The following is a 12449-nucleotide window of genomic DNA, read 5'->3' on the forward strand; positions in this document are numbered from 1 at the left end:
TTAACAAATACCAAAAATATTATCATCATTTCCTACCACACAGCTCAGACACTTAACTCCTCTATCACCAACTTACTCCCTCTACCTCCATCTCATCTATCCCACCACTGACCCCCTGCCCATGTCCTCCCTCTGGCCTGGAACTCCGTCCTCCTTCAGATAGAGCAGACCACCACTCTCCCCAACTTCACAGTCTTATTCGACTCACATCTCCTCCAAGAGACCTTCCCCAATTAAGCCCTCATGTCCCTGCCTCCCTCTCCCTTCTGCATCATCCTTGCCCTTGGATTTGTATCCTACAGTCACCCCACCCGTAGCCCCAAGGTACTTATGTCCATATCGTTAACTTATTTTAATGTCTGCCTTCCCCTCTAGACTGGAAGCTCCTTGTGGGCAGGGAATGGGTCTACCAAACTCAGCTATATCGTACTCTCCCAAGCACTGAGTACAGTAGTCTACACACAGTAAGCGCTCAATAAATACACTAGTTGATTCATTCACTGATTGGCTGGGCCTTCTCAGTCCAGGGGGATGCTATCGGAACTTTACTGTGTGTTGTCGAATTGTTTCTGCAGGCAGAATGCACCTGTTCGCACTTACCGTCCTCAAAAATGGCTCCTACATCAAAGGACAACTCCGAGCTATGTTCAGCCACACACGGATACACTGCCCGAGCCTTCCGATTCACCGTGCTGGAAAAGAGATGTGAGATAGAAGGGACAGTTGGAGGCTGATAAGCGGTAGTAGCTTCCTTCCAGTTTCCCCCTTCCCTCTCGTTTGCCTAGTGTTATTTGTGCTACATCAAACCAAAGAAAATTAATGAGGAATTGAACCTCCGGCAAAGTAACCGTGCTTGAGTTCATGTAAATGACAGGTTTCAAAGTCAACCTTTTATAGGGAACTTCTAGGGAGACTAGGAAGCAACATGGCCTACTGAAAAGAGCAGGGGCCTAGAGACTGAAAGCTCCCGTGGACAGGGAATCACATCTAGTTGCCATTGTTTTTACGAGATGTTCTTCCCCTTGACTCTATTTATTGCCTTTGTTCTTGTCTGTCCGTCTCCCCCGATTAGACTGTAAGCCCGTCAAACGGCAGGGACTGTCTCTCTCTGTTGCTGACTTGTTCATTCCAAGCACTTAGTACAGTGCTCTGCACATAGTAAGCGCTCAATAAATACTATTGAATGAACATCTAGAAGCAGCATGGCATAGCAGATAGAGCACGGGCCTGGGAAGTCAGATGATCATGGGTTCTTCTCCTGGCTCTGCCACATGTCTACTGTGTGACCTTGGACAAGTCACTTCACTTCTCTGGGCCTCAGTTACCTCATCTGTAAAATGGGGATTGAGACTGTGAGCCTTATACATCAGAGACTGTGTCCTACCTGATTTGTTTGTATTCACTCCAGTGCTTAGTACAGTGCTTGACACATAGTAAGCGCTTAACAAATACCATAATTATTATTACTTACCAACTCTGTTGTATTGTTCTTTCCCAAGTGCTTAATATAATGCTCTGCACACAGTAAGTGCTCCATCAAATCACTGATTGATGGAGTCAAAGGACCTGGATTCTAAACCCAGCCATCACTGCCATTTGCCTGCTTTGTGTCCATGGTTGAGTCACTTAACCTACTTATGCTTCAGTTTCCTTGTCTGTAAAATGGAGATGCAATACTTGTTCTCCTTCCTCCATAAACTGGGAGCCTCAGGTAGAAGAGGGACTTTGTTCAACCAGATTATCTTGTGCAATCCCCAGTGCTTAGTAGAGTGCTTGCACGTAGTAAACAGTGAACTAAAAGCCACGACAATAATAATTGTGATATTATTTCTAAGTCTTTTCACTCATAGGGTGGGGAAGGTTGATTTCCGAAGCATTTCTGCCTAACTTTCAGGAAAAAGCATCGTATCTGGAGATCAAAGGCATTGCAGTGCAAGAGAGAAGTACATTCACTTACCCCTCTCAGCAACGAACTGTTAAAGCAAATTTGTTCAAGATGACTATCCACCGCCCAAACCACCATCTTTCTCATTATAGTTGCCTTACGACAAAATACCTACCACAGAGAGTCACACCTATGGTCGGATTCCATTGTTTAAGACGTCTCTTGCCTCTGGGATCAGAAATGAGGAGTTGGGGAGAGGCTACGAGCCAGACAACTTTGCTTGGCCAGAGCCTGAGATGGTCCTGGTCAGTCTTATTTATTGAGCGCTTACTGGGTGGGTGTAGAGCACTGTACTCAGTGCTTGGGAGAGTACTATATGACAAGAGAACAGACCCACAACAAGCTTCCAGTCTAGAGGGAGTCCCAAAGCACAGGTCTGAGGGAGAAGGGCACTAGGACCCCGGCCCAGGCTCCTCCTACCGGCTGAATCACGATCACACGAATCACGGGTTGCACCCTGCCCGATTCGAACCAGCCGACCTACCTCTCAACTGACTTGTCGCTCGCAGCTAAGAGAGGGAACGTGAGGAAAGGTGTGGGGAAAGATGGTGACACTGGTGAAGGCGGAGCGGCGGCTGAGGTGGAAACCGGCGAGGAGGGAGGCTGTGGATTAAGCCACTGGACCATGGGGGCGCGAGGCTGGTTCGGGCTGAGGAAACAAGTTTGAAGGGGAGACAGGGTTAATAGTTGGCATAAAATTCTCAAAGTGCCTGATACCCAGATGCGTGACCCTGAATGGCTGGAATGACCTCAAAGGGTAGGAATTAATGGAGTGAACCAACTCCAAGGCCTAATTATTGCCCAGAATTACACATCAGATCACCCCAATCCTAAATTTAGAGTCTTTGTGATTATTGGACAAATCTCTCCTCTGCAGTCATTTCAGTACCCCTCCTAACACGAGTGGTTTGAGCCCCATCTGTTGAGATACTTATCTTGGGATTCTTTGAAGACTAAAATGCAAGTAGGAACTACAAAAAGTGCTGATGGGGTGGGGGGAAGAACAGCAGCATTTAATTTTATATCCCAGGTTCTCTTTTGATCTCTTTCCCCACCATGATTGGAAGTGGGGCAATTCCAGTGGAAAGAGCACAGTTCGGCATCGGAGCCCAAGGTTCTAAAGCCAGCTCTGCCACTTGCTTCCTTTGTGACCATGGACAAGTCAATTAACTCTGTAGGTTTCAGTTTTCTTATCTGTAAAATGGGAGTAAAATATCTGCCCTTCTTTCTATTTAGACTGTGAGCCCCATGTGGGACAGAGACTTTACCCAACTTGTTTAACATGCATCTACTCCAGCATTTAGAACAACAAATACAACAATTACCAGTACTATTGCTACTTAATAATAATATCGTCTTCTTTTATTGATAAAAAGTCATTTGGAAAAGAAAAATCAAAGTTAGTTAGAGATGCTATAAGGCCTGTGGGTCCAGTGGGGAAAAGGCCAAATCCCCCAGCTGTGGGCTAAGTCTACAAAGTCAAGGGTTGGTGGGAAGGTGATGAAAGGCTACATAATCATGAAGGAATTGAGCAGGGTGAATGTTGAACTGTGATTTTCCAACTTTCACAACGGGACGAGGGGGCTTCCATTGAAGCTTGAAGTGTGAGATTCCAGTCAAACAAAAGGAAACACTTTTCACGCAGCAGCTAGTAAACATATGGAATTCTTACATGGGAAGTTGATGGCTGAAAATACCAACATCTTCTAGAGGGATTTGGGTACATTTACGGATGAGAGGTTCAGGAAGATGCTACTAGACAATAGGGTCTGGATAAAGATGGAGAATTAGGGGTGGTAGATGGCCTATACTTCACCATAAGGATGTCAAGGAGGGCTATCATCACACGGTTCCCCAAAGTGTATGTAGGCGCCACTCTCTGACAGAGAATAATGGACACACTTCACTGGCATCATTTGGGCTATTATGCTCCCCGAAACAGCATAAAAGTGGGTAAAATTTGTGTAGTTCCTTTTGTTTCACAGTCTCCCAAATGTGTTGGTTGCAAAAACATCCCAGTGCCTTACCAAATGCCTACTACATGGCCTTGGTCAAGTCACTTAACTTCTCTGCACTTCAGTTTCCTCACTGGTAAAATGGAGATTAAAAACCTGCTCTCCCTCCTCTTTAAACTGTTATCCCATATGGGATAGAGATTGTGTCTGGTCAGATTATCTTGTATCTATCCTAGCACTTAGTGCAGTATTTGGCACGTAGTAAGCAATTAACAAATCCTACAATTATTATTGTTATTATTATTAACCTGACTTGCCAAGACTTCGAACTAGCTCAAATTTGGAGATTTATTTATAATTCCCATCTCATTGAGTTTTACGATTCTATTTGGCTTGTACTGGTTTTGAGTATTCCTGATTTATTAATGGTAATATCTAATTTACTTGAGAAATGCATTAATTGTCAGGAGAGAAAGACAGTTATACTTCACAAGCCAACTTTTAAGGGCATTTAATACAATGGGCAGAGAAAAGGAGGATTTTGATTTTTAACTCTACAAATACTTCATTACAAATCTCATGACTCTCCACTCCACTTGCTCAAACACAATAAAAGCTAGTTCATACTGTGCCAAGAAACACATCATCTGAATGTGATCTGTATCACCAGTCACTAAAATCATTAAATCTGAGGTTGCCAGAAATTCTTGAATGCAGCTTCGCCAGGGGAGAAGAGGACATTCAGGGATAGTTTGTGACGGCAAGAGTCAGTGTGTGGGAGAAGAAGGAAAGGAGAAGTGACTGAGGAGTTGGAAATTAAGACCACAATGAATGAAATTACTGCCATGGAATTTTTCAGCAATTTTCCTAGGGGCTTCTGGAAGGAGGATGGGAGCTCACCTCCTCCAAGAGGCCGTCCCAGACTGAGCTTCCCCTTTTCCCTCTGCTCCCTCTCTGCCCCTCTGCTGCCCCTTCGCCTCCCCTCAGCTAAGCCCCCTTTCCCCCCCCTTTCCCTCTGCTCCTCCTCCTCTCCCTTCCCCTCAGCACTGTGCTCATCCACTCATTTGTATATATTCTTATTACACTATTTATTTCATTAATGAAATTACATCCCCTTGATTCTATTTATTGCTATTGTTTTTGTCTGTCTCCCCTGATTAGACTGTAAGCCCGTCAATGGGCAGGGATTGTCTCTATCTGTTGGCCGAATTGTACATTCCAAGCACTTAGTACAGTGCTCTGCACATAGTAAGCGCTCAATAAATACTATTGAATGAATGACTGAATGATGTTACTCCTCATGACCCCAAATGTACTTCTGAACATAAAGAACAAAAATTAAATAACAGTCACCCTTCTGACTCAGAAAAGAAGAGGGATGGAAGCTAGAAGGAAGTGAAAATGTTTGCAAGCCACGCCTTGGTCGCCCTCACATATATAAGCGCTTAGTACAGTGTTCTGCACTGGCTCACTATTTAAAATTATTCATCATCTGGGTTAAAAAAGATTACCCTCTACACCCTTGTGAAATGGAAATGAGTGGTCCCATTATTATTTAACAAAAGGAAGCTGAAGCACTGGGAGATTAACCAATTTTCTAGTGTCACACAATGAATGATAATAATAATAATAATAATGTTGGTATTTGTTAAGCGCTTACTATGTGCCGAGCACTGTTCTAAGCGCTGGGGTAGACTGTCCCACGTGGGGCTCACAGTCTTAATCCCCATTTTACAGATGAGGGAACTGAGGCACAGAGAAGTTAAGTGACTTGCCCACAGTCACACAGCCGACAAGTGGCAGAGCTGGGATTCGAACTCATGAGCCCTGACTCCAAAGCCCATGCTCTTTCCACTGAGCCATGAGGCAGCACGGCCTAGTAGAACATGGACATGGGAGTCAGAAGGACAGGTCCTTCTGGGTTCTAATCCCAGATCTGTCACTTGTCCGCTGTGTGACCTTGGACAAGTAGCTTCACTTCTCTGTGCCTCAGTTACCTCATCTGTAAAATGGGGGCTAAGGCTGTGAGCCCTATGTAGGACAGGGACTGAGTCCAACTTGTATCTACCCCAGTGCCTAGTACAGTGCCTGGCACATAGTAAATGCTTAACAAATATCACATATAAAAAACGGAGAGTCAATACTTTCGTAACACTGAGGGATTACAATAAACAGACACATTCCCTGCCCATAATGAATTTATGATGTCATAAGCTTGTTGTCGTCCCTTCTACTTCTTCACCCTCTCTGGTACCGTTTCAGATAAAAGTTAAACCAGTTTAACTGTTTATTTCCCAGAGTCCAGAAAAGGGGGGCGCTATTTTGATTAATAAGATTTGGGTCTGGCACAAACAACTGGATTTATTTAATAACGCTTTGGGGCAATAAAAAATTATAGAAATACCACGTCTCCTATAAGTCATTCTACAGTAGAGCTTTTAAAAAAGGCACCTCCTTAGGAAAGTTCAGAAATCCCTTTCATAAAACAAATACATTAAAGAGAGAAACTAATTTTGGTTTGCTGTGTAGTATCTTTAAAATTTAAGATGGTATATTGAAGGAATCCTCTCTCCTAAGGGCTGAAATGAAGGCAATCCATTTTCCCTGGTGGAAAACCTGACATAGTCATCATAATCTTTTGAAAAGAAATGTTGTTGTCTGATACTACGAATCTGGAGGAGAAGAAGGGAACAACCAGGCTTCTCGGAAAGGAAACTCGAGATTTCATACTGATTTTCGGAAACAAACTCTTGACCAGCTTTGATTGGCTATCTGTCTGGCTGTTCCTAAGGTAACACAGATCAGCAAGACGGAAGGGAGAAAAGAAAGAGAGAGCTAAAGAGATGGAGAGGGAGAGGAAGCAAGAGAGAGAGGGAGCAATAAGGAAAGAGGAAGGAAGAGAAGGTGGAGGTCACTGCTGCACTTACACAAAGGATAATCACGTGAAAGGAAATATATATGTTGTGATCTGTCATGAAAAGCAGTGGGGAGAGATAGGTAAAGTGGGGGAGGAACACATGATGGGAATCCACACTAAGTCTGGAAAACAGAGGAACCAGGTTTGTTGGGAATCAGATAACGTCAGGGACGTGAAATTACGTGTTTGTTTTAAATGGCTCTTTGTGTCGTAAAATCAGGAGATCTCTTTCACTTTTAATTCAAATTTTCATCAAATCTTCTCCAGGAGACTGTACACTTCATGCATATTAAAAACTTTCTGGCAGTGTGATAGCTCAAACATCTCAGAGACGGGGGAGGGGAATATCTCCTTAACTCTGTTTGAATTCAGCAACAGCTGCATGGGCAGTCAGAGAACATGCTCAAAAGCCAAAGGAGGAAATTTCCTGTTTTCTACCAAGTAAAACGTATCCACTTGGGAAAAAAATGAACAAAATCCCAAATATCACAACATAAGCACAACACCCAGTCATGAAATTTGAACAGAATCAGGAGCCAACACTAGATCAGAGATTTGGGGGGTGGGGGGATGGGAAGGAAATACCCCAAACCTCCTCATTTGCCAGTTCTCCCAACAGGAGAATATTAGCACAAAAATCTTTCATGCCAATTTAAGAATTTGCAATGTAAGTCTGAAGCAGCGTTCCCAGGAGAGAGCATTTGAAATTAATATAGAAAGAAGGAAACATTTTATATCTGTATGCGGTGGAAAATCTCTGTCCAAATGAATGCTGTTGCTTTTCACTAGGGAGCAAGGGAAGGACGGTACTGGGGATAGAAAAAAAATGGAATCCAAAAGAAGAATGAAAGAAAGGGAAGAAAAACAGGGGGCAGAAGATAAGGGCCGGAGTTAATGACTGTGGCTTATGATACAGATTCTGTTTTCCCTCCCTCCCTGCCCGACATCACGTGCCCAGTTTCCACTGTGCAACGTAGTACCCTGATTTCATTGCAGTGTCTACAGCACTGTCTAACCTACTTGCAGGAGACAGCCTGGGAGACAGCCAGCCTCATGTACTGTACTAACCATGTGACTGAAAGGCTCTGAATTAGATTGTGCCTCTCTCAGTGGAGCTACAGCAATGTTACTTTATTGCTCTGCTTTGCCAAAAGACAGCACATAAGTGGTGCCAAAAGAGAGGGAAAACATTCCTAAAACTACACTGTCACTGAGTAGGAGACACTGATGAAGTCATAATTGGGAGCAAAAATGAGCATAACCGGCAAACTATAATTTTTATAGCTAGGATATAGTGGGCAGGGAACATTTCTTCCAACTTGGTTGCATTTTACCCTCCTAAGGGTTAGAATAGTGCTCTGCACAAAAAAAGTGCTCGATAAACACCACTGATTGATAGTTCCATGCTCCAGGAGAATCATGACTGGCAGGAATTAGAAATAATGGGATTGATCTTATGCAAACATTTATGCCAGTAATAATAATAATAACAATAATAATAATGTTACTTGCCATGCATTTACTAAGTGCCTGTCTATACGATGGGACAGATAGAAGATAATTGGGTTGGATGCAGTCCCTCTCCCACATGAGTCTCCCAGTCTAAATAGGAGGGAATAGGATTTAATCTTCATTTTACAGATGAGGTATTGAGGTACAAGGAAGTTAAGCGACTGGTCTTAGGTTACTACAGAGACAGGTGGTAGAGCTGGGTTGAGAATCCAGGTCCTCTGATTTCCAGGCCACTGCTCTTTCCTCTAGGCTACACTATTTCTCTACAATCAATTCCTTTGCCCAGGTTCTCAGTCCTGAGACTTCTGGACCAAGGCTCATACCTTATTTGTGACAAGGCCTCCACCATCACCATCATTTTTACCCTCTCAGATGATGTTTTGCAAGGCATAGGCGAGATACCCGCCAGGACACTAACTGGGGCTATAAGAAGGTCTGACATATAGATCTCCTGCCATCACCTAACTAAAAAGTGCAGAACTGCGTTGTTGCTCAAAACCAGGGGATGGGAAAACCTGGGAGGTTCCCAATAAAAGCAGACAGGAATCCACCTGGTGATTATTATTAGTTATGGCGATCACTGAGTGTTTACTATGTCCGCGGGTACGGTACAATAGAGATGGTAAACACGTTCCCTTCCCACAGTGAGTTTACAGTCTAGAGGGGGAAGAGAGACATTAATGTATATAAATAATTTATAACATATAATTTAAAAACGTAACCTGGCAGAGAAACGCCTGCCTAAAGTAAAGACTTTACTGCACTCAAGATGCAGATTCCCCTTTCTATCCTTGCCTCATGATTCCACATTTGACAGTGATTTCCTATTCTATGACTGCATTCATCCTGAGGTTTCCTGATGCATTCGTTAATCGTGCATGTCTTCCCCTACTGCTCACAACAGCCTTAGAGGAACTAGCTCCAGCATGCAGTGTCAAAGTCAATATGTAATGAAAGCACTGTTCAGAGAAGAGAAAAACAGAGAGATGAAATAAAGAGAGATGAAGAAAGGGAGATGCATGTGTGCTACCTTTAAAAAAGGATCTTGGTAGCCAGATAACAGCCTCTCAGGGTCACACCTGAACAATTTCCAGTACTCTACCAGTCTCGACTACGGGAGGGAGAGTCAAGCAGAGGCATACTCATTCCCTTCCTAGTTTGGCCAGTGGCTAGAAAGTGGAAGGCAATCTGCTACAAGTCAAAATTCATCTGTGCTGGGCAGCAGCGGCATGTGAAAGAGTCGAGGGCAGAGGCTCAGGTTTATTGCAGGGAAGGAGGCAATGGTAAATTGTGTCCGTATTTTTAATCAAGAAAACTCTATGGATACACTACCAGAATGATTGCTGATGGAGGTGGGGCGTTCTGGGAGAGATGAGTCTATGGCGTCGCTATGGGTAGGACACCACTCAACAGCATAAGGCAACAACAACAAGCCAGATAACAGAGTCCAAAGTGGGACAGAGATTGTGTTCATTCTGCTATCTACCCAAGCTTTTAGTACAGTGCCTGGTGAAGAGTAATTGCTTAACAAATATACCACAATTATTATTATTTTTCTTTCCCTGCAAAGTGTGGCAGGCATCTAACATGGCACTGGGATATTGTGCTGATCCTGGCGTTCTCCTCTAACAAGCCTGCATAGCATTGTTCCTTCACCTCCTGTTACATCAGTTCATTCCCTATGTAGTCATTTCCCAGGCTTCTGCTTTACAGGAGTGGTATTACAATTGTATCTCCTTTCAATCATCCATTGAGAGAATCTATTACTGTGATTTCATTTTTCTTCTTGCCAGATAATCACTGGAGGAATCAGCTAAGAGGGCTGAATTTTAGATTCTCAGCTTGAGAGAAAACAGTTTACTGTTTTGTCTTAGGAAAGCTTGGGAGTGAGTGATGCATTTGTCATTTTTCATGCAATCTTAACAAATAAAAAAATCTTAATCCTTACAATTACTACTCATACAGGGGGCTAAGAATAATAATAAATTTGACTTAGCCAGTCACAGCTCCAAGTGAGTTATGTGACCAACAACTAGAATCACCTTAGAAAAATCTCAAAATGCATCTCATTCTCATAAACAATGTGCTATTTGGGCATAACTGACACTCAGGTTTACAGTAGGGAACGAACTCCCTCTCAATAAGGTCGGCATTCGTGTTTTATAGGTCAGGTCTTTATTTCTTTTGTCCAGAAAGACCCTGGAAACCAACCAGATTCTTAACTCTAATTTCACATTGATTAAGGAAACACATTTGCACAATATACTAAACCTATAAGAAGGTAAGCTCTTGGGCAGGGAATATGTCGGTTATACTGTACTCTCCCAAGTGCTTAGTACAGTGCTCTGCCCACGATAAGCGCTCAATAAATACTACTGAATGAAAGGTACTATTCATTTTTGCATTATTTTTGAGATTAGAATTCAATGACGGTAATGCTATTAGGGAAGCCAAAGTCTTACCGGAGACTCTAAAAAAAAATGTTCTCATGTTCAGGATGAGCCTACAGCATTTTCCATCAAAAAGTGAATTTTGTGGTAGACTCTTTTTTCATCAAGTGGGTTTTAGCTATCTGAACACATACCAAAAAGGCATTAGACTGCAAATGTAATGAAGGTGGGACTGGTATCTTTTACTTAACAAACGCTTCTGTTGCTGAGCCGGCGGAGAAGAGTAAAACATAGGTAACGAGTCAAATTCCTCCAACCCATGTTGTGCGTCAGTTCCAAAAAGGGTTTTGTATGTCAGCTCCAAAAAGGGTGTTGTAAGTACCCTATATGAGAAGATGTTTATCCTCTGGACCACAGACTTGAAATTGTCCTAGGTTTCATGCACAGAAGGGATTTAAAAAAAGAAAAAGCAGTCTTTACAAACCTTTATTAAGTCAGTTGGTCCGCAACTCAGTTAACAGCACTCACTGACTTCCACTATCTGTCGTGCATTGTACTTAATACTTTGCTGAAGTTGCAAGGGAAGAGGAGCCATGCCCTGAACCCTTAAAGAGTTTACAGCCTAAGGGCAGTTGACCCCAACAACAGATTTCCAAAGTTTTACCTTAACTCAAGTGGAACCAATGCCCCACTCACTTGCCACAAAAGTGGAGCTCGTTTAACTTAAGATTCTAATTCTCTGGAACCCTTATTTAGAATGTGTGCTTTTCTGGGAGGGTGAGGGTGGTTGGTTGTTTTTGCTGTGTTGTGTTTAACACAATAAAGCAGAGTTGTGAATTATACAGATGATGACAGAGTAGCAATAAGATCGAGGTGTCTGTTCCCTGAAGCTAAATTAGATTTAGAAAGCACCACCACAGACAAATGAATTGATGAAGGGAAGCTATTCCTGTTGCTATTCCACTGACCAACTTGGACACTCATTACATATCATCATCTCTAGTCACTGTATAATCTCTACCTCAACAACTCAAATCCTTGGATCTGCCACAACCTCCTCACCTGCCATTCCTCCCATACACACAACCCCTCCCACAAATCTGTGCTGTTCTCCCACAAGGACTTCTAATCTCTTGACCCCATCCAATTTTCTCAAGTTATCATGCCCCCTTTAGTCTCTAAACCCACACTATCTCTATGCAAATGATTCCCAAATATGCATATCCAGCTTTGATCTCTCTCTTTCTCTGAAGTCTATTTCCTCCTGCCTTCAGGACATCTATACTTGGATGTGAAACCTCAAATTTAACTTGTCCGAAAGAGAACTCCTGATCACTCCCAGCCAATCCCTGCCTTACCACTGACTTTCCCATCACTGTAGACGGCACCACCATCCTCCCTATCTCACAAGTCCGTAACCTTGGCATTACCCTCACTCATCTCTTCCACATTGCTAAAATTCTCCCTAACTCACCATTCAAACTACTAACTACCATGTTAATCCAAGCACTTAACCTATCCCGCATTCAGCATTTTTTCTGATCCAGCATACTTTCTGACTTATCTGCCTCCCCGACTGCAGTTCATATTTTACTCTGTTGCTCAGATCACTTTTCTATAAAAACATTCAGTCCATGTTTCTGCACTCTTCAAAAATCTCTAGTGGATGCCCATCCACCTCTGCATCACACTGCAACTCCTCACCATTGATTCTTCAGCACTCAATCATA

General features: G+C 42.9%; 1 protein-coding gene across 1 annotated transcript in view; it reads right to left on the bottom strand.

Moving 5' to 3' along the window:
• The window catches only part of ARHGAP10 (Rho GTPase activating protein 10), a 233620-nt gene that overhangs the window by 7196 nt on the left and 213975 nt on the right, over positions 1 to 12449 (bottom strand). Inside the window, exons 21-22 of the mRNA XM_029077118.2 lie at positions 2430 to 2594; positions 601 to 692 (exon numbers count right to left, since the gene is read on the bottom strand). Coding sequence (XP_028932951.1) covers positions 601 to 692; positions 2430 to 2594 — 257 coding nt within the window. The remainder of the gene's footprint in view (positions 1 to 600; positions 693 to 2429; positions 2595 to 12449) is intronic.

The sequence above is a fragment of the Ornithorhynchus anatinus genome, chromosome 12 (assembly GCF_004115215.2).
Source record: "Ornithorhynchus anatinus isolate Pmale09 chromosome 12, mOrnAna1.pri.v4, whole genome shotgun sequence".
Lineage (NCBI taxonomy): Eukaryota > Metazoa > Chordata > Mammalia > Monotremata > Ornithorhynchidae > Ornithorhynchus > Ornithorhynchus anatinus.